The sequence below is a fragment of the Megachile rotundata genome, chromosome 11 (genome assembly GCF_050947335.1).
Source record: "Megachile rotundata isolate GNS110a chromosome 11, iyMegRotu1, whole genome shotgun sequence".
In the NCBI taxonomy this organism is placed as follows: domain Eukaryota; kingdom Metazoa; phylum Arthropoda; class Insecta; order Hymenoptera; family Megachilidae; genus Megachile; species Megachile rotundata.
In genome coordinates, this window is record NC_134993.1 from 15,948,396 (window position 1) to 15,968,570 (window position 20,175).

Sequence of the window (20,175 nt, forward strand, 5' to 3'; positions counted from 1 at the left end):
CGGTGCGATTTCTCCATTTTCCTGAAAGATCGTTCTGCCGTGAATTCATTAGAAAAGACACGTTCGGAACGGGATCTCGTTCCGTGCATTTATCCGCCGTGAATTCGTGTGATTTTAAAGTTCATTCGATTCCTACGGATAAAAAACTGTGATAAAACGAGTGTAAAGAATGGTCGCTCTTGTGCGCACACCCCGATCGAATCTGAATAAAATATTCCTTTACTCTCCGGTGTTACATTTATGACTACATCAATTAATCCGAACATCGATTTTTATTTCTGCAATTTTTTGAATTTAAAAATTTTATGTTTGACAACTCCTAAATTTTTTGCAATTCACGTGGATATTTAGTCCATAGATGTTATTTTTGCAAGTTTGTAAATTTTTAAATTTTATGTTTGATAGGTTATAAATTTTTTGCAATTCATGTGGATATTTAGTCCATAGGTGTTATTTTTGCAAGTTTGTAATTTTAAAAATTTCATGTTTGATAAGTTCTAAATTCTTGCAATTCAGAATGTGGATATTTAGCCCATATGAGATGTGATTTGTCTTTATAAAAATGTAGGAGCAATCGAGTGGTTGAAGGGAAACCTCAGTCGTTCGATTTCTTATCGATCAAGCGAACATATTACCCAGTTTGAAGTCCGTTATCTAATCACGAAGCTCGGCCAGAGGCATCTGAAGTTTCAGATAACAGCGACACCTATGTAGCGCGCTATCGACTGAAGTTCCGTTGCCCTTACTTCCGGTTCCACGTATGTACTTTACGATCGTGACGGCCATTATCTGTTCTCGGTGCAATGCTCTCTTTATTGGCCATCAAAGGATTTTGTTTCCAGAGTTTCAAATGTTGGCCACTGATTTTCGAACCTTATTTCTCCCAACATTTCTCTCAGCAATTGAACTTGACCATTTGTACACTTCAGAATTTCATTAACTCAAGTTTTAATCGTTGATACTCGATCTAATTTCGACCGTGTTCATTAAAGGTCCAATCAATTTTCTCGTAGAAACACACGCTCCGGCATTTAGGAACATATGGAGGTTTTATTACGCCCAAACGTGACAGAGGTAGGAAAGCAATGATACCTAATTAGTAGTCGTAACGATCTGAAACTCGCTGAAATGTGCTCATTAGCCATATTGCTGGCACGGTTCGTTCTTCGGTAAACCCTGCACTCGCTCACGGATCTTCCGAGTTCAAGGAATTGTTCCATTTTCAGCACTGGAAAGTTACTCTCCACGGTGCTTCAAATAGCACACTCGAGGATATAAATTTTCTTTACGGGAAATTTGAACTTGTTCGTTACGTTCTTTACTTCTCTTCGAACCCTCTTAGTCCAGGTGAATGATCTGGCTTGAATCGTTCTAAACTTTGCTGAAATCTCGCAGACGTTAAGATGAAAATTTTTAGAACGATAAATATTTTTAATTTCAACATTTTTGTCAATCTTGACAATAAGGCAGTTAACGAGTGGTCATTTACGGAAACGACATTTAACGCAGTCAATGAGTACATAAACCTCTGCCAAAATAACGGCTAGAAACATTCGTAGCCTAATTAGAAAGAGCGGAAACGTTGCAGCGGAAGATGAAACGAAACTTGTTAATAGTCGCGGATCAACGTCTCTCGAAGCTCCTCGAAACGAAGGCCGTGCTTTGAGCTTTCTAATTAATGGACAATGAACAAACCGAGTGTGCCGGCACGCTTGTCCTTCGCGTTTACGTGTCCCAGTTCCATAATGCCTTGCAGGAGCACCCTCCAAGAATACTCTTGCCATCGGCTTCCAGGCGAATCAAAGCGGCGCCGATTCCCTGGTTCGACGATTAATTTCTCACCCCTTAGGGCACAGCCCTAATGAGTCGAATTTCCAGCGCTAACCGAATTTCTGCCCGGGGCGAGTCTCAAATTTTGCTCTCCTATTTCAGTGCTTTTTGAAATTGTCTCTGGTGTTTTGAACTTTTAGCTCTTCTCAAATTTGGTACTTTGAAATTGTCAAGAGTACGATAAATGTTTTGAAATAGAATTTTGCAACTTTGAAGCATCTCTATTGACGCGTTACCAGGTTGCATGTATCGCAGTTTGAAAGCTGCTCAATAACCATCGTCCGTTCGACCAGAACACCCACTATGAATACGTTGGTATTTACATACGATGGTTTTATTTAGCGCTGTAGCTGCATTCGACGTGAACATCCCGGTAAATAACTGAACGAGTTCGCCAACTCGGAAATGTCAAGAATCACCTTCTGACCTTTTGAACCCTTTTGGTTTTACGATCAGCTTCATGAACTTGAAAAATCATGACAGTACTCGCGTGGTATTTCCACGCGCTGGATCTTCACGCACCGAATCTCCAGGCGTCGTATTTCCACGCACCGAATCTCCACGCGTCGTATTTCCACGCACTGTATCTCCACGCGTCGTATTTCCACGCGCTGGATCTCCACGCGTCATATTTCCACGCACCGAATCTCCACGCGCCATATCTCCACGCACCGAATCTCCACGCGTCGTATTCCCACGCGCTGGATCTCCACGCACCGAATTTCCACGCGTCGTATTTCCACGCGCCGGATCTCCACGCACCGAATCTCCACGCGTCGTATTTCCACGCGCTGGATCTCCACGCGCCATATTTCCACGCACCGAATCTCCACGCGCCATATCTCCACGCACCGAATCTCCACGCGTCGTATTTCCACGCACTGAATCTCCACGCGTCGTATTTCCACGCGCTGGATCTCCACGCGCCATATTTCCACGCACCGAATCTCCACGCGCCATATCTCCACGCACCGAATCTCCACGCGTCGTATTTCCACGCGCTGGATCTCCACGCACCGAATCTCCACGCGCCATATTTCCACGCACCGAATCTCCACGCGCCATATTTCCACGCACCGAATCTCCACGCGCCATATTTCCACGCACCGAATCTCCACGCGCCATATCTCCACGCACCGAATCTCCATGCGCCATATTTCCACGCCTTATATCCCCACGCGCTGTATCTCCACACACCGAATTTCCGAATTTTCACTTGCATCTGCATCTTCTCTGGGCAAAGCTATTTCCCGATAGAAAAGTAGACACGAGTTGGATAAAACATTTTCTGCTTCGCTCTTCGAAACGATCGGGGAATTCTGCTTCGTGCACCTTAATCCCTTAATATACGGATTTTCTCCTCTGCTGGAAAAACGATCGATGGTCGAATCGATCGAGGATATTGCGTGAGATATTTTCTTCGAAATATTAACGGGAATGTACTCTTTGAAATATTCATTAAAGTACCATGTTGGAATTTTATTTTAATTACACGTTGTTAATTTTAGCACATTGACTCCAGATGTGTGTCACATGTATAGATGACATCATAGATTATGAGCATCAAAAACTGTACAGACAGTTTTGGGTCCATTTAAGTAAATTATGCTTCACAACCTTTCAAAGATACCTAAAATACGCAACAGTACAAATTTCGGTCCGCACTTCTTTCTTTTTAAATCTACGCCAAAGCGTGTCTCGTTGAAAACGCAGAATGTTGTTTCACGGTGGTTTGGCAAAGCTGAGAAAAGAGCTACTTCATCCTCCGTAACCTGACTACGTGCTTTTAGCAACTGTGTCACGCTTTTGTCTTTTGCGCTTGTAGTCTTTCGTAGTCTTCTATGATTTAAATTTATCTCCAGTTATTTGTTATTGTATCAAGCGACTTCAACCCTTAAATGCACAAAAAAATGTGCATATTTCATGTACACTATGTTGCACTCGTGCAATTTCATACATATGTATGTACTCAGATTTTGAAGTCCTTATTGCAGCAGAGAACTCATAAATATTGCAACACTGCAACATTATTAACACAACTAAGTGAAATCTTGTTAATTAAGTCTGTAATTGGTCCGTGCGTAATTGATCTCCAGATTAAAATAAAGCACTGCAAAACGTAATTAAAATCAGACTTCGAGGCGAGAAGCGATCGCTTTTTGTTGAAAATTTGAGCGCTATCGGCAGCGGCCCAAATTGCAGAGGGTTCGTATCGCAGCTATTTCGGAATAGCCGGGAATTTTTATTTTTTCCAGCCCGTGGAAACGAAAAAGACCAGTGAGCCTGTTCATCCATTATTCCTCATTTACGTTCCGTGAATTGAAGGCAAACACGAATTTCATTTCCATGATTCTATGACCACGTTGTTCGCGGGCGCAGTTACCGCGAGGAATTTTATTTCTTCCCGTCTCGCGTAAAATGTGATAAATGAATTGTTAAGTAAAGAAAGAATGTAACTTTATCGCAAAATATCTTGGCAAAGCAAGAGGGAGCAAGTTTCTACATTACAATGAGGTACAAAATATTTCGGTTTCGAAGCTGTTCAGTAAAGGGCGTTTAACCAAGAAAGAAGAGGTCAGTAGAAGAAAGAAGCCCCGCATACCGAGACAATTTCCTTTTATCGCGCAAGGCTTCGCAAAGCCCCGGGAAAAACGGTTCGGGAACGTTTCTCGTCTGTTTATAATATTGTCACGACGAAGCCGTACGCATTAACGTACTACCAAAGCATGTCGCTCGTTTGCCTTCAGCCTGTCTCGTCACCAAAATAGGTTCCTGTATATTTACGCAAGTGTTCCAGCTTATCCTCCGAGCAACTTCGTTAAATGGCCCGCGGAAAGCGCCCCGCCACCGTTTCGTCGCCTTTGATCAAACTTTATTGGCAACAGATGTTCAGTCCGCTGTCTACATCTCGATCGATTAATCGCTTCACGATTCTTTTATTTATTTGAGGGAGGAGGAGATTGGACTAGGATGTTGATGATGTTGGCTCAGGATGGAACTGGAACACTTTCGGAAATTTGGAGAGTGCAATTTGGAAATATGGCGATGGGGAAATTTGGGGAGAATTGGGGTACTTGGAAACTTAGGACACTGGGATTAGGGGAACGTGAAGATTTGGGGAACGCAGAGCTTGTGTATTTGGAAATTTGCAGAGACAGGATTTGGAAATATGGCGACGGGATTTGGGAACTTGGGGTACCGGGAGGTACGTGCAAATTTAGGATTTTGGGCATGTGAAGATTTGGGGAACAGAGAACTTCAGTATATGGAAATTTGAAGAGGTGGATTGTGGAAATATGGCGATAGAATTTAGGAGTTTAGGGATATGAGCATTTCTGTACTTGGAAATTTAGGACATTGTGGATATGAAGATTTGGAGAACGAGGAACTTGAGTATTTGGAAATTTGAAGAGGTGAGATGTCCAAATATGGCGATAGAATTTAGGAATTTGAGGATATGAGGGTTTCTGTACTCAGAAATTTAGGACATTGTGGATGTGAAGATTTGAGGAACAAGGAACTTGAGTATTTGGAAATTTGAAGAGGTGAGATGTCCAAATATGGTGATAGAATTTAGGAGTTTGTGGATATGAGGACCTGTGTATTTGGAAATTTAGGACATTCAGAATGTGACGATTTGGAAAACCTGATAGAACAGCTTGGTTAGAATATCTCAGTAAGAGAATATTGTTTGTTTCAGGAAATGGCGACGTGACGCGACAGAAAAAGAGAACCCGGCCGCAAGATGAACACGAACGGGAATGTCGGCTCTCAGGAGGGTGGGAACGGTACCGATTACGGTTCCAACGAGGAGACGGCTGCCCTGCTAAGCAGGGCGCCACCCCCTCCGGTCGTGGTTGCCGCGGCGTCTCAGGGCAAGCCGGTGCTCACGCGACAGGATCGAGCAACCTTTCTGGTTGCCTCGCCCCAGTTGTCGGTCTCGGGGCTCGGCGGCTCCGAGGAGAGCGGCACCACCGAGGATCCGGCCACCAGATCGGTACCGGACATCGAGCTGCATTGCAGACTCGACGGCGAACTCCAACCACAGTTACAGCCGCTACAACCGCAACCCCAACCGCAAACGCAATTGCAGCAACCGGTTGTGTCCGCCGGATATCGCTCCAGGCAACCCTCCCATCAGCACAGGTGTCGTTGCGATCGCAGGGACTCTCTGGCGCCATCTTCGGCGCTGCACCTGGCTAGGAGCGTCTCCAGGTAATTTCACTATACTTTCTGCTGTGCTGTCACTTTCAAAGCGCATGATTTTTACTCGAGTCGTCACATGTAACTGTGACATGTAGAGCTAACGGGATACACCCTTATCTATCAAGTGTCAGAAATGTTGTAACCGAAAGGAGGAATGGGACCTTCCTCGCATGTCATCCTATTAGTAACGTCATCTTAAAAGAATATCAAGGTCATCTCAAAGCTAAGGTCATCGTTCTCCAAATATATTTACAAAATTTATTAGAATTTCTGTATCGTGCAAGAACCACTTTGCAAGAATTCGTAAATCAAGCAGTGGATCTCGGTATATCACCGAGAATTGGTTGGTACGTTTCAGGGACAATTCGTCTCCAATTAAAGCGTTCGACGGTCGTTTCGTTAACGAACTAATGGCGATTGCCTGGGAACAGTCTTGTCTGTTGTTCGTTATCCCGCGCAGTTACACCGAGTGGATCTGCAGCCGTGAACAATGCAGCACGAAAACATTTTGAGGGTGGTTCATAGTCGGGAAAGTTTCGATTTATGTAACTGTAGTTTCGAAGGCTTTGGCGTAATTTCGCAGGTTCAAAGGGTCGTTAATTGAGCTGCCTTTGAGAGGGATTGTGTTATTAAGAACATTCGTTGCGGGGAATTTGGTTGGACTTTTCTGGCTGACTATGATTAGGTGAGATTTTATTGCAGGGAAGATTGAAAGGATTAGGTTGATATCGTTGTATATTGTTATTAAAAATATTCCACTCGCGAGGAATATCCTTTGGATTTTCTTGAATCTCTCCATAATATACCGTTAGGGACTTAACTGGATTTTATGTAATTGAACTTTGCAATCCCTTGAAATTTCCATGCACGTTCTTACACATGTCGCTACACATGGACAGAGTATTATTCGAAGACTATTCAGAGAACGAAAAAGTTAAATCTCTAAAAACTTCTTACGTATTTCTGCAAAGTTTGAAAAGTATTCTTGAAGGGTCTTCAAAAATTTTAGAAAAGTTAATTGTGACAAAATGGTATGAATTTGATTCAATCTCCAGGTTTCCCGAATCGCAAGTCAAGTAAAAAGATAAAAGCTCCACAAGGATAAACGCGGAAAGTTTGAAATAAATTAATCAACTTTCAGCCTTCATCGAGCGTTCTAAAAATGCGATTTTAAGGGAAACGAATCCTTGTAACTTGCTTCCACCTTGATTAACTTGAAACTTCCGGAAAATGTTAAGAAAATGTGAAAAATCTTCCCGCGCCTTTCAAGTTAAATTAAAAAAATTCCCCCGGATAAAAACGCGATACCGTTACAAAGTCACTTCGCGCGTTAAACGGGTAACAGTAGACTTTTAATCAGATTTTGATCTATTCCCTTTGTGTTTGATAGTCGAAGCGAATTTCACGCGTTCAAAAAGGGCTTCGTGCGCGGTTTTCGGCACAGAGTGTTAAGCCCCGACCCCGTTTCGGGATCCAGCGGGATCTCGCAACCCCTATTGCGCCAGTTATTTCCTATTTCGAAATCCGCGGCAACCCCTATTTCCTTATACATCGCCGCACAAAATGTCACGCCCCTCTATATTTCACGATATTCGCGAAAACATTATACCGGCCGAGAAATTTGCAAGACGTAATTAGCGTGGAAGAGGGTTGATGGATGAAGCGTAAATGCAACGTTTCGAAAGCACGTATTTGCGAATACTAATGCCTCGTTAGGGTGGAAACGTATACGCTAAATGATCGGTTAATGCAGAAGCTTTTCTGCTCGGTTTCGGCCCGTCAGTTTTGCACATATTTCAGTTAGAAGGCTGTAAAATACGTCCCTTATCTTGCGAAGTTACCGAAGTTTTCAAATTTTATTCACTTTTGTAAAACACGGTATCTTTAAAGAGCGTATTATCGGGAAGAAAGTGTTCCATTTCTTGCACAGAACAAACACGCTCGAAACGTAATAACTGTCAGGCGGAGAGATCATAAAGTTGGTCAGGCGGTAAAATTGTTGGAAAAGCAACGAGCTAACGCTATTTAATCTCCAGTGATTTATGCCCGGGCAATAATTTATCCCGTCGTATCTGGGCTCGTTTAAAGTCACCGATGCGTCACATGCCAAGTAGTTGTACACAAAATATCCTGGCCCTATTCTCGGCCACGTTCGCGCCATATATCCTTCAAGGGCCATCTCCCTGACCAATCGAGCGAATCTCTACGCCACTGTATTTCATTCATTCCCTCCTTTTGCACCCTTCTTGTTAACCTTGATATTTCTGCCGTTTTTTATCAAACTTTCTCTGGAGACATATTTACGGAACTGGAGCTGGGAGAGGCATGCAACTTTCTTCTAGCAATGCAAACTTTTTCGGAGGGACGGTGTTAATTATTTGGGGGTAAGGGTGAAATTTGGAATTTTCAGAGGAACGTGTTTGTAATTTGGAAAGTTTGCAAGGGTTGATATTTGGAAGCTTCAGAGAGACGTGGTTGTAATTTGGAAAGTTTGCAAGGGTTGAAATTTGGAATTTTCAGGAATTAAGGGATTTGGGAAACTTTTTAATTTAGAAAATTTCCGAGTGAAGTTGCGATTTGGTAATGCGCTCGAGAGGTGACTCTCATACCATTATTTAATACAATAATTTGAAATAAGCATTTTTTAACTGATTCTGTAATATGACACGTATACACATAGTGAAACAATCGTGGAAATTATTAGTAGAGAAATAGTAACCTCAAAAGAATTCATTTAACTTTTTATCTGCGTTGCTGATTTGCAAATAGTCAAATTACCTTCGAGTACAAAGGGCCAAAAATATATCTCCGTTATATTTGAAGCATCCTGCGACTTCCTACAGTGTTGATACTCCGACTGTCACTCGATGCAAACGTCTCCAGCAACAATGTCGTAAATCTGGCGTGAAAGCTGATACACTAACAATGAGATATAAAAATGAAAGGTACAATCTAGTGCCTTAAGGCGCAATAAATCACTGACATTTAGTATGGCGGCTAGACGCGTACGATCCGTCAGGATTATTCTCCCGACAGCGATGCAACCGGTCGTCGAGCGTAATGCTTCGTCAAAGATTTATGGGCAGGAAACGCAGAAAGGAGCATGGAATTTTCATTGAAATAACGTAACGTCATGAATATAACAACCATAAGAGATTTCTGCCTTTGAAGCATCCTCGTGTTGGCAAAAGATAAATTTGGATTTTCGAGTATTCTGGGTCTATTCTGTACTCTCGTACTGGTGAACAATATCTTGTCAATATTTCAAGGCTCTCATGACCTACATGGGTGAGAAAACCACCTGTGTAACTTGGCGATGGGAGAAATCGGGCAAAATTACTATTATTCTTTAGTAACATTAGATATCAAATTTTGCCTGATGCAAGTAATTTTGCCTTTTTATTACATATGTTATTTTTATTTTATTGAGGTAGCTTTAAGGCCCTCACATTCGAAGCTGATTTAGAAAAGAAATAGAATTTTATAACCGACCTCTTTGTAATGTGAGAATGATACGTGTTAATGAAGCGAAAATAATTAACCCCAAAGTCGGTCGGCCAGATTGAAGATAAAAGGATAAATGATTTCGAGACACCCACGCGTGTCATACTTCCTGTCAAACCGGACAAGAAATAACATATCGAATACAGGCTACACCCACGCGGCGTGTAAAGGGAAATCTAGCGTAGGAAGCAGACGCTTTCGATCGGACGGATTTTTACGGCAATTAAATCGACGACTACGCAACGACGAAACGGACTATTGGACTAGGTGTTTACAGTACTAGGTGCAGATTAAACTTACTGGGTTAATAGTAGAATATGGATATTAAGACTTAAAGTATCAGACCTGATATTAGGTTTAATACTAGGTCTACATTAGATCCAGATACCTAGTGTCTGACCTAATACTAGATTTAATACTAGGTCTACATTAGAGCCTAGATATCTAGCATCTGACCTAATACTAGATCTAATACTAGGTTTAATACTATGTCTACATTAGAGCCTAGATACTTAGTGTCTGACCTAATACTAGATTTAATACTAGGTCTAATACTAGGTCTACATTAGAGCCTAGATACCTACCGTCTGACCTAATACTAGATCTAATAATAGGTCTAATACTATGTCTACATTAGAGCCTAGATACTTAGTGTCTGACCTAATACTAGATTTAATACTAGGTCTAATACTAGGTCTACATTAGAGCCTAGATACCTAGTGTCTGACCTAATACTAGATCTAATACTAGGTCTAATACTATGTCTACATTAGATCCTAGATACCTAGCATCTGACCTAATACTAGATCTAATACTAGGTCTACATTAGATCCTAGATACCTAGCATCTGACCTAATACTAGATCTAATACTATGTCTACATTAGATCCTAGATACCTAGCATCTGACCTAATATTAGATCTAACACCAGATCCAGATCTAATACTCCTACGAGAGCTAATAAATTTAGCATGAGCCCTAAGATTAAACGACGAAAGAGTAACTGTCCGGAAACGCGAAGTCAGTGATTTCCGGTTAATCGTTTGAAAGGGTTCAAAGCGCGACTAGCGTTAATTGCGTTATTACCGGCGAAAGCAGCTGCCAACGACCCCGTATCTCTTTCTCTTTCTCTGCATTAGCTACGTTCTAAGTCAAGAGCACTCCGTTTCGACAAAGACGTTGAACAAAGAGCATCGCCGTCACAATAGACGAGCACATTCCGCGAGCAAAATCGAATTAGTTAAGTACTTCCGTCGAGGCTAAGCCTTTCTCCAGCGTTCAAGCTACTCCACTTTTTCCTTTTTTCTTCTCCGCTTTTACCTTTGGGCAACGTCTTCTAAATTGAGTGTTTAGACGCGGATTCTGACCCGGGTAAACGGAATGTCTGTTCGCGTCGCTTCCGGAATTTCCAACAAAGTGGAGTTTCAAAAGTTTGGGAAGCTTTATTGTTAATCGAGAAATAATTTTTTCCGATGGAAATATTGATATCTGATTTATGTTGGTTAGCAGAAATTTATTCAATAAATGTACGCAACATAAATATTGCATGCAAAAGGCAATAATGACAGTTACGTTCATAAATTTTATTTTTATTAAAAGGTTTTTTATTTCCCTTTCTCTTGTAACTTGATTTTATCGCGCAAAGGACTAAAACAATTTCGTTTATTTCTCTGCAAAATAGTTTCATTCGTTTATGAATGTTCGTATTGATCAATAACCGTGCGTGGCACGGAATCAAATTACTTTTTATACTCGAAATTCGATTATCGCTATGGCGATTCAGAAATAATCTTCAACCTCATGTACACAGAAGAGTCAGTGTAATATACAGAAGTCAGTGTAAATTACTGCTTCTTAGCTGTCCACTGTAAATATCAATTTACATTAAGAAAAATTAAATTACATTAGCAGTTAATTTTGCTAAGTAAAGCTCTGACAAGACTCGCACAATAATCTCACTTTTGCTGACAATCTTTTCTGCAACGATACACCTTCCTACCTACACAGCATATTCCCAGTTTTATTGGTTTCTTAAAAAGAGCTGTTCCATTACGCTACTTCCTGCTATACCCCACTATATCGATACACATATCGCGATGAAACTCGTCGATATGTACTGCCTATTGTCCGCGTCAAGCATTGCTCAGGTTTGCCTACATGCTGCATGTAGGGGATAGTTCTATTGACATTCAACGTGTTTGCAGGTTCTATAAGATAATTAACTACCAATGCCGGAATCGACAATACCATCGTCTGTTTACTACACGAAATTTCATTAGTGACCAGTCGATCGATGCGTTCGCGATAATGTCGCCGCATGATCCAACCTCCTACGTAACGTTATTTAATTTCGTTCTGTATGCAATAATATCACCTCGTTAATTTTTACCGTGGAGGCAGAGTAACATAACTGTAATGTTTTGCTGTATATTATTTGTTTGTATTATTGCTACATGCGCAAATTTCATGCGCAAATTATATGTACGATAAAATATTGTTAATGTTTTGTACGCAGCTATGTTCTGCTGTATATTATTGTTACGTGTGCAAATAATTTCATGCACAAATTATATATACGATAGACTATTGTTAACGTTTTGTATCCTATATGAAAATTAAACTCGTGCTTCAAAATCGAATTTCGAATCGCCTGGAAAGTTGTTCGCGGATGCGTATCTCTTTTGATGGGAAAGTCGGTGAAAACAAGGCAATATCGCGGGATTGTCGATAACACCTGTTCGTCGATTTCTGTTACAGAGAAAGCGTGAAAAGCGGGCAGCACTGTTGCCCGTGCCAGGCACCCCCGCCGCCGGTTCTCGTCACGACGTCGCCGAGCGCTCGTATAATACGGCAAAGCTCTCAACCGGAAGCTTCCGCGTGCTGTTGTTCCGGATGTTGTTGCCCTCTGCACACCGGCGCCACGCCGAGTGCTGCCTCCCTGCGGCAGCTGCGCGAGCCGGGCGACGGAATTGCGGGCATCGCGGCGGATTCCTTGCGGATCAATGGCGGCATTCGACAATTCCGACAGGTGAGCACCCCTCGAACAAAGGGTTATCTGCGCCCTTCCATTTCGTTGCCAGAAACTAAAGCTCGCAGTTATTTATTGTTACGAAACCAGCCAGAATGTCTTGCTGCAGTTTTGAATAGAATGCAAATTATTTATTGCTCGGAAAAAATGTAGCGAACCTGTACAGATTTTTCGAATTTTTCATCGAGATGAAAGGGTTTCTGGCAACTTTGTTATTCGCAATCTTCACTGCGTTCACCAGCCTTTCACCTTGGACATATCTGTGTTCGATATCCGGTTTCACTTTGTGTACGCTTATCGTGATATGCGCGATGGGAACCTGGACGCTTTGCATTTAATACGGCTTTGTTTTAATTGCTGTCGGAGCTATTAATCACTTGTAAGCGAGGGGTTAATGCATCGAATGTCGTGCAAATGGGTTACATTCCGATCTACATGAAAACCTCCATGTATTCTTATTTGTACATAGCGAAGTTTAGATTCATCAAAGTGTTACTACATTTCTAATCATACTGTACATAATTTGAAGCAGCTCAAGACTAGCCAAATGTCTGTACATATTCCTTGAACAAAACTGTACTAATTATACTGTGCATGTACATAATTTGAAGCTGCTCAAGACTTGCCAAATTTCCCTATAATATCTGTACATATTTCTCGAACAAAACTGTATTGACCCCTTGCACTATGATTTGTCACATCACCCTTGTGAATCACTACAATATTAACGTAGATAAAGAAAGTTAAAATTATAATTGAACTCCAAATCAGCGTATTCAAAATTCCAGTGAAATCGCTCCTAAACTACGAGTGCGTCACAGTGCGTCATACCGCAAGAGATTAACCAAAAGAATCAAACAGCGTCCAGGTTCGCGTGTACAATTTCGAGGAAATCAATGTTAGGAACTGTGTCTATGTTGCTTGTACCGTCGATGATTTACGCGATCGATGTTCCACGATCCAGAGCACGTTTCGTATCAGCACCCACTCGGCATTCCGTGTTATCCTTCCGTGTTTGAACATCCGGTCGGAGCAGCAGCTTCACCGGAATTTTTGGTTGTCTGCTTGGCACGCGTTCCTCGAGCTGTCTTCCCTTTCCTTTCGGTTCCACCTTTCCGATACACTTTTCGTGTCATCGAGTTCATGGGATTCGGGATCCCGTTATTGCATATTGATCGTGGAAAATAGGAACTTGGTGTCATTTAGCGTTTTTTAGTTCCGAAGGTTTAGGTCTTGAAGTGTTGAAATTTTTGGTTGCTGTTAGGTGCATTGGACTTTGTGTTTAAGCATGGGCTCTAATCAATTGAAATTCTGAAAAGAATTGCAAAAGTACCAAAGTACAATTCAATTAGGAATGTGCAAAACGCTGAACAGTTTGAAAAATAAAATTTTCTGACGGGTTAACATCAGAGTAGCATATCGAGGAGCTTTTAAATTTCGCAAGGCTGTCGAAGTACACAGTGCTGCCACCTAACAAGGGGTTGCAGCATCAGTTAGGAGCTACCCTTGAGAATAGTCCGATACCGACCGACGAAGGTCAAACAGACCCCTACGATAAGAAGCTTATCAGACAATACTTCTAGTAACGTTCCCCGTTGTAGATGGCACCGGTGTGGAATGATTCGCTTCTGGAGGAGTAACCCTCACGGGAATGTGCACCTAGAGATCGCAGACACACGAGTTTCGTAGAGAATTGCACGAGTGATCGATCACAGAACTTTAGTATAGGATTTAATCACGGTGCAATTAACGAGACTAATTACTGGGTCGAATCAATTATCGAGATACGCGAATGCGTAACTTAATTCGATGGAGTCCTCAACTCGGTTTCAATGGGATTTACAATTTAATTTTGTAATTGATATTTTCTGTAACAGTCTTACTTTCTAAATAACCGAATTCGAATATTATTTAAGAAAATAAAAAATTGCAAGGCGGGGCTTGCACAACCCCGAAATAAAAGGAGGGGTAATTTGCTTATTCCCGAGTGGGGATCCTTGACGAGCACGAAACGGATCTCGCGTCGTCATTAAACGAGATCCGGGGCAAAAAGGAAGGGAGAAAAAAGGGGCGAAGTGGCGCGAGGCGAAAGAAGCGAAGAGAGAGGCTAGGCAGGAAGCAGCGAGCAAGTGAGATCTCGACATTGTTAGTTTAATTATCTCTCCTTGGCGCGACGAAACCTCCTCGTATCCCGTATAGATGCCCGAAGGGACGCGAGAGGGGCTCTGTGCTTTGTACGCGATTTTGGCCGGAAGCCAACGGATTATAATCATGCTCCGACATGTCGTGCATGGTATCAAGGTTCGCGACGTGCAGCCGTGACACGAGGGGTAATTGGGACCCTTTTTTCCGCTCCCTTCCTGCAACGAATGGCTCTCTTCTTCCGCTTCTTTTTTCTGGTCGAAAAAGAGTGGCTCGAACCAACCTGCTACTTCTGTTTTATATTGAGACAGATTGACAGTGCTGTCTTTATATTTTTCGACATATTTTTTATAGCTAGTTTAGAGTTTACTCTCGGGTGCCTTCACTTATGACTGACCTGTTCTACTTAAGGTTCTTCCTAGAGTTTAAGTAATTTGGAATTTGGAGAATATCAAAAATAGCTGGTAGATTAATTAAATCGATAGAAGGTTAGAAAGTGCCTTTGGAAAATAAGGACATTTTTGGCGATCGTATTAAGTCAGGAATTCATTTTGACTTTTCGATTATCGGGTTTTTGACTTATGACTGACCTGTTCTACTTAAGATTCTTCCTGGAGTTTTCTCAAAAATTTAAGTAACTTCTAGAGAATACAAAAAATATCTTGTAGACTAATTAAGTCTATAAAAAGTTGTTAGAAATTGCTTTTGGAAAATAAGGTCATTTTCAGCAATCGTACTAAGTCAGGAATTTTGATTATTCTATTATCGGTTTTGTAGTGTCGACTGACTTATGGCTGACCTGTTCCACTTAAAATGTCGAAATCATGTCTATGTATTTTCCCATTGAACAATTTTACGCTATCGATATATCAAATGCAAATTAATATCAGACAATACTAATTATTACGTTGTTATTAAATTATCGAGAACCTGGTTTGTGTTCATTAATATTGCTGCAAATTGAAACGAATAGGTTTCATCTTGTAATTCATTCGAGATTGATAACACGTCCTTTACTAATTATATCTCGGTGTACATTATTTAGGATATTTTGATTATCGAAGAAAATAATCTTTTTAGTCTGGGCTGACCTATGGCTGACCTGTTCTACTTAAAACTGTTTTATTCGTATAATCTACTTCGTTCCTATTTTTTCAACATATTTATACATCTTGATATTACACTACTGATACGTTCTATCAACTACGAAAAATTTGATCGAAAATTAATAACAATTACTGTATTGTTAATACTATTTATTTATATGAAAAGTTAAAAACTACTTCGTCTCTATTTTTTCAACACAATTATACATCTTGATGTTAAACTACTGATACGCTCTATCAACTACGAAAAATTTGATCGAAAATTAATAACAATTACTACATAGTTAATACTATTTGTTAATACAGAGCGTTTATGTTTGAGCATTTTTTCCAATTGTTGAAATAAAAATTGAGAAGAAGAACAAAGCTCCGTAGGAAATCATAAAAGAAAGTTTATAAAAGTTTGTTACGGTTTTTGTTCTCCAAAGTTTCGCAGAACAATAACTCGATCGTGAAAGTTTCGATCGCGTCTCCGTTTCTCGAATCTTGGCGTTAAATAACCAAGTTGAATCGTACGTCGTCACGAGATCGTGGAAGTTTCGGTGCGTGAAAGTGGAAAAATGTCGAGTCGGGTCGGGGTCTGGTCGGTTTTTCGTGTGGCGCGGCTATTACGATCAGGTGCCTTGTAAATCTGGAACGTTACACGTGTTTCCCGTCTGTGTAAGCGCATCCTGGGAAATGAAGCGGATGGGATCCGGGATTTTAAAAGCAAGGACAGCGATTTTTACGTTTTTATCGCGTGCAGACGATCTCGAGCACGCCCCACATCGGGAAGCTTCTTTTCCGTCTTCGTGAAATCCATCGGGATATTTTTAAAGGCGACTACTTTATCCAGCGGATAAGATTCCGACGAATTTTTCTTGCGATCGATTTTTCCGATGAAATACATTAACGACGACAATCTGTAGAAAACCGAACATTTACACTCGTGATAACATTTTTTTATGTATTTTTAATGCACACGACGATTAAGATGCTAAAAAGTTTGAAGAGTTTTATTTTTCTAAAGTTGAGAAACAGTATGCAAGAGTAATATTTCTAACCCAGTTTTAATAAAGTTACAATTTCCATACTTTTGAATACCACTTCTGGACCCATGACCGCAAGTACACCTTGAAACACTTTACCAATTGTTCCCAAGTTTCGAGAGTCGGAAAGAAAACCCACACATGTACATACACTTATACATACATGTTTACGCCCTTTATGAACAACGTATCGATGTATACTCTTGATGTTTCTTTTAATACATGTGCGATGTTGCTGAGATGCAACCCCTTTTATGCTGTCTGTTACTAGATTTTTCGATGTCGATATTATTGTTAGAATATTAACATATTGGTGTTAACGATGTATTAATGTTTAACGATTGTATGTGAATTAGGATTATATGCAGAATGAGTTCATTTTTTAGAATTTTAAGATCAGTGAGTTCATAAGAGACAACACTGACTCATACATTTATATGAGAAGACACAAATAAATATTAAACAAATTGCTAAAATTCTTCATATATCTATTCACAATATTGCGACGAGGATTTGGTATCAAACACATCGTATCAAAAATGAATCCACTTGATACACAAATTACGATTTTATTGCATAAAGTGGAAGTACAATACGTTTCGTGTCAACATCGTTCGTTTGAGTAAACGACCGTTTACAGCCACGGAGATGTAACGAGCGAGAATTGGCAATTTGCAGACGAGACAGATCGACGAGGAAGTCGATATCAATTTCCCTTTCCCCGGCTGAATGTCTCTCATTAAAAGGGATCGGAGAAAAACAAATGGTGACTCCGACGAGTTGGTGCTTTTATCTTCGGGCGTCTCGGTAGGCATTCCTCGCGAACAAAGCCGAACAAAAAACTGAAGGAGACGTTTAATCGTCAATGAGGAACAATCAAAAGTGACGGAGAGGTTATTTTCGCAATTGTCGAATGAACCTTTTCAAAACTTTTTGTACCTTTATTCGTCTCTAGTCGTTGAGATAATGGCTCATTTCTTATATTGCCACGTGCTATATTACACGTTCCATTACTACGCGTTGGATTACAGGGCGATAGATTACTACGCGTTGGATTACTACCCGTTGGATTATCACGCGTTCTATTACTACACGTTGAGTTACCACGCATTGGATTACAGCGCGTTAGATTACCACGCGGTGGATTACCAAGCGTTGGATTACCACGCGTTAGATTACCACGCGGTGGATTATCAAGCGTTAGATTACCAAGCGTTAGATTATCAAGCGTTAGACTACCACGCGTTGGATTACCACGCGTTGGATTACCAAGTGTTAGATTATCAAGCGTTAGACTACCACGCGTTGGATTACCAAGCGTTAGATTATCAAGCGTTAGACTATCACGCGTTGGATTACCACGCGTTGGATTACCAAGCGTTAGATTATCAAGCGTTAGACTACCACGCGTTGGATTACCAAGCGTTAGATTATCAAGCGTTAGACTACCACGCGTTGGATTACCACGCGTTGGATTACCAAGCGTTAGATTATCAAGCGTTAGACTACCACGCGTTGGATTACCACGCATTAGATTACTACACATTGAATTACCACACGTTAGGTTACCACACGTTTGATTACTATACGCTGAAGTACTACGCGATTGAATACTACGTACTCGATTACATGTTAGATAGACATGTGTAGAATTGCTACGCGTTGTATTTCTATGCCGTAGGTTACACGTTGAATTACTAAGCATTGGGTTACCACGCATTGTATTACAGCGCGTTAAATTTTTAGTTTTAATCCACGCGTTGGATTACTTCACATTAAGTTACCACATGTTAGATTACTACACGTTTGATTACTGTACGTTGAAGTACTACGTGATTGAATACTACACACTGGATTACAACATGTTAGATAGACACGTGTAGAACTGCTACGCATTATATTGCTAAGCGTTAGGTTACACGTTGGATTACTACACGTTGCGTTACTAAGCGTTGGATTACTACATGTATTACTATAAGCCTTACCGCCCTTCACGTAGAATTACTCATTGCATTCCATGCGTCAAAGTGCAAAGAATAACCCCAGTATAACCACGTTTTTATTGCGTTATATAATCATGCCCAGTATAACCACGTGCCGTATATACGAGGTGATCCGCGAAACGATGTTTGCATCGTGAAATAATTCAGCATCGAAGGTTCCCAACAAAGACTACATTCGATCGAACCTTGCCGCTGAAATTGTATTTCCCTGTAGCCGTTAATAATTAATTTGCGAGCCATTTTTATACCCTTGCACGGGATTTTTTCGAGAGAATAGGGGTTAGAAGAGATTTTTATGTTCTGGTTGATGGAATTTGCCAGGTGCTTATGTTCGAAGGAAAAATGGAAGTGTACGGCGTACTTTGCCTCGCAGATTTTTATGATCTCGTTGGTTAGCTTCGCGAATTGCATTACTCCCGTGTGAATATTTTTAGGCTCCACAAAAGTCATTCGAACGAAGTCGGTTAAAAATTGTTAAAGTATCGGTGAATGTATTCAACTTGCAGGAAATTAATTACTTGAAGTTCCAATTTATTAAAAATTCCTCTTATTTAACCGACACGTTTTATCACGGAAATCATCGGAGAACGTGTTCCGAAACTTCTACCAGCACATTGCACTTTCAGGAATGGAATCAGTTTGAAATATTTAGGAATCGAGCAAAACTTTTCCCCACGAAACATCCTGAAATACTTTGACTCTCAGATTTACACTCTTCCGAACTCGGCCACTCGGACTAACGAGAATTAGTGTGTTTTCGACGCTTTGCTACACAAATAAACTTACGCTTTGAGTATACTTTATGAAACGATTCTTTGCTAAAGAAATTTGAACCTTTTTGCTCGAAGCTCGGGGTCCAAACATTAAGGAGGGTGAAAAGAAAAGGACCGTAATTTGGGTTTCGTTTTCAATAGCGTTAGAGAGGATATCGCACAAATCGTTAGCTCGATTGCCCTCGATTATACAGGACCCAGGAAAAAAGTGAAGTAATCTCGAATATCGGCAGTCAACTGTCAGGGAAAAAGCTCGATTCGTAGCCGCGGGAGAAACCTTTTTGATCCCCTTTATCACTCGAGTAACGGTGCGAACCCTCTTTTCGTTTTCTCACGATTCGTCATGTTGACGTATCTGAAATAACGATGCTTATCTCACTTCCTAGGGAGAGGGACCTTCCAGTTGACTTTAGGAGATTAAACTCGACGAACTATTCCTCTGTTTGTCGAACTTGATGAATCCTTCCTGGACGAAGGTTTCCTGTTTTCTCTTCGGTAATTGATTACACGAGATTTTTCGATCGGAATAGAACTCAAACAGGTTTCATCACTGACA

The 20,175-nt window shown here is 40.9% G+C and overlaps 1 protein-coding gene across 2 annotated transcripts in view; it reads left to right on the forward strand.

Moving 5' to 3' along the window:
* SK (small conductance calcium-activated potassium channel) overlaps positions 1-20,175 on the forward strand; it is a 152,524-nt gene that overhangs the window by 35,065 nt on the left and 97,284 nt on the right. For both annotated transcript variants that reach the window (XM_076537277.1, XM_076537278.1), the window contains exons 2-3: positions 5,531-6,045; positions 12,297-12,567. In XM_076537277.1, the coding sequence (XP_076393392.1) occupies positions 5,576-6,045; positions 12,297-12,567 (741 nt within the window). In that variant the 5' untranslated portion in view covers positions 5,531-5,575. The remainder of the gene's footprint in view (positions 1-5,530; positions 6,046-12,296; positions 12,568-20,175) is intronic.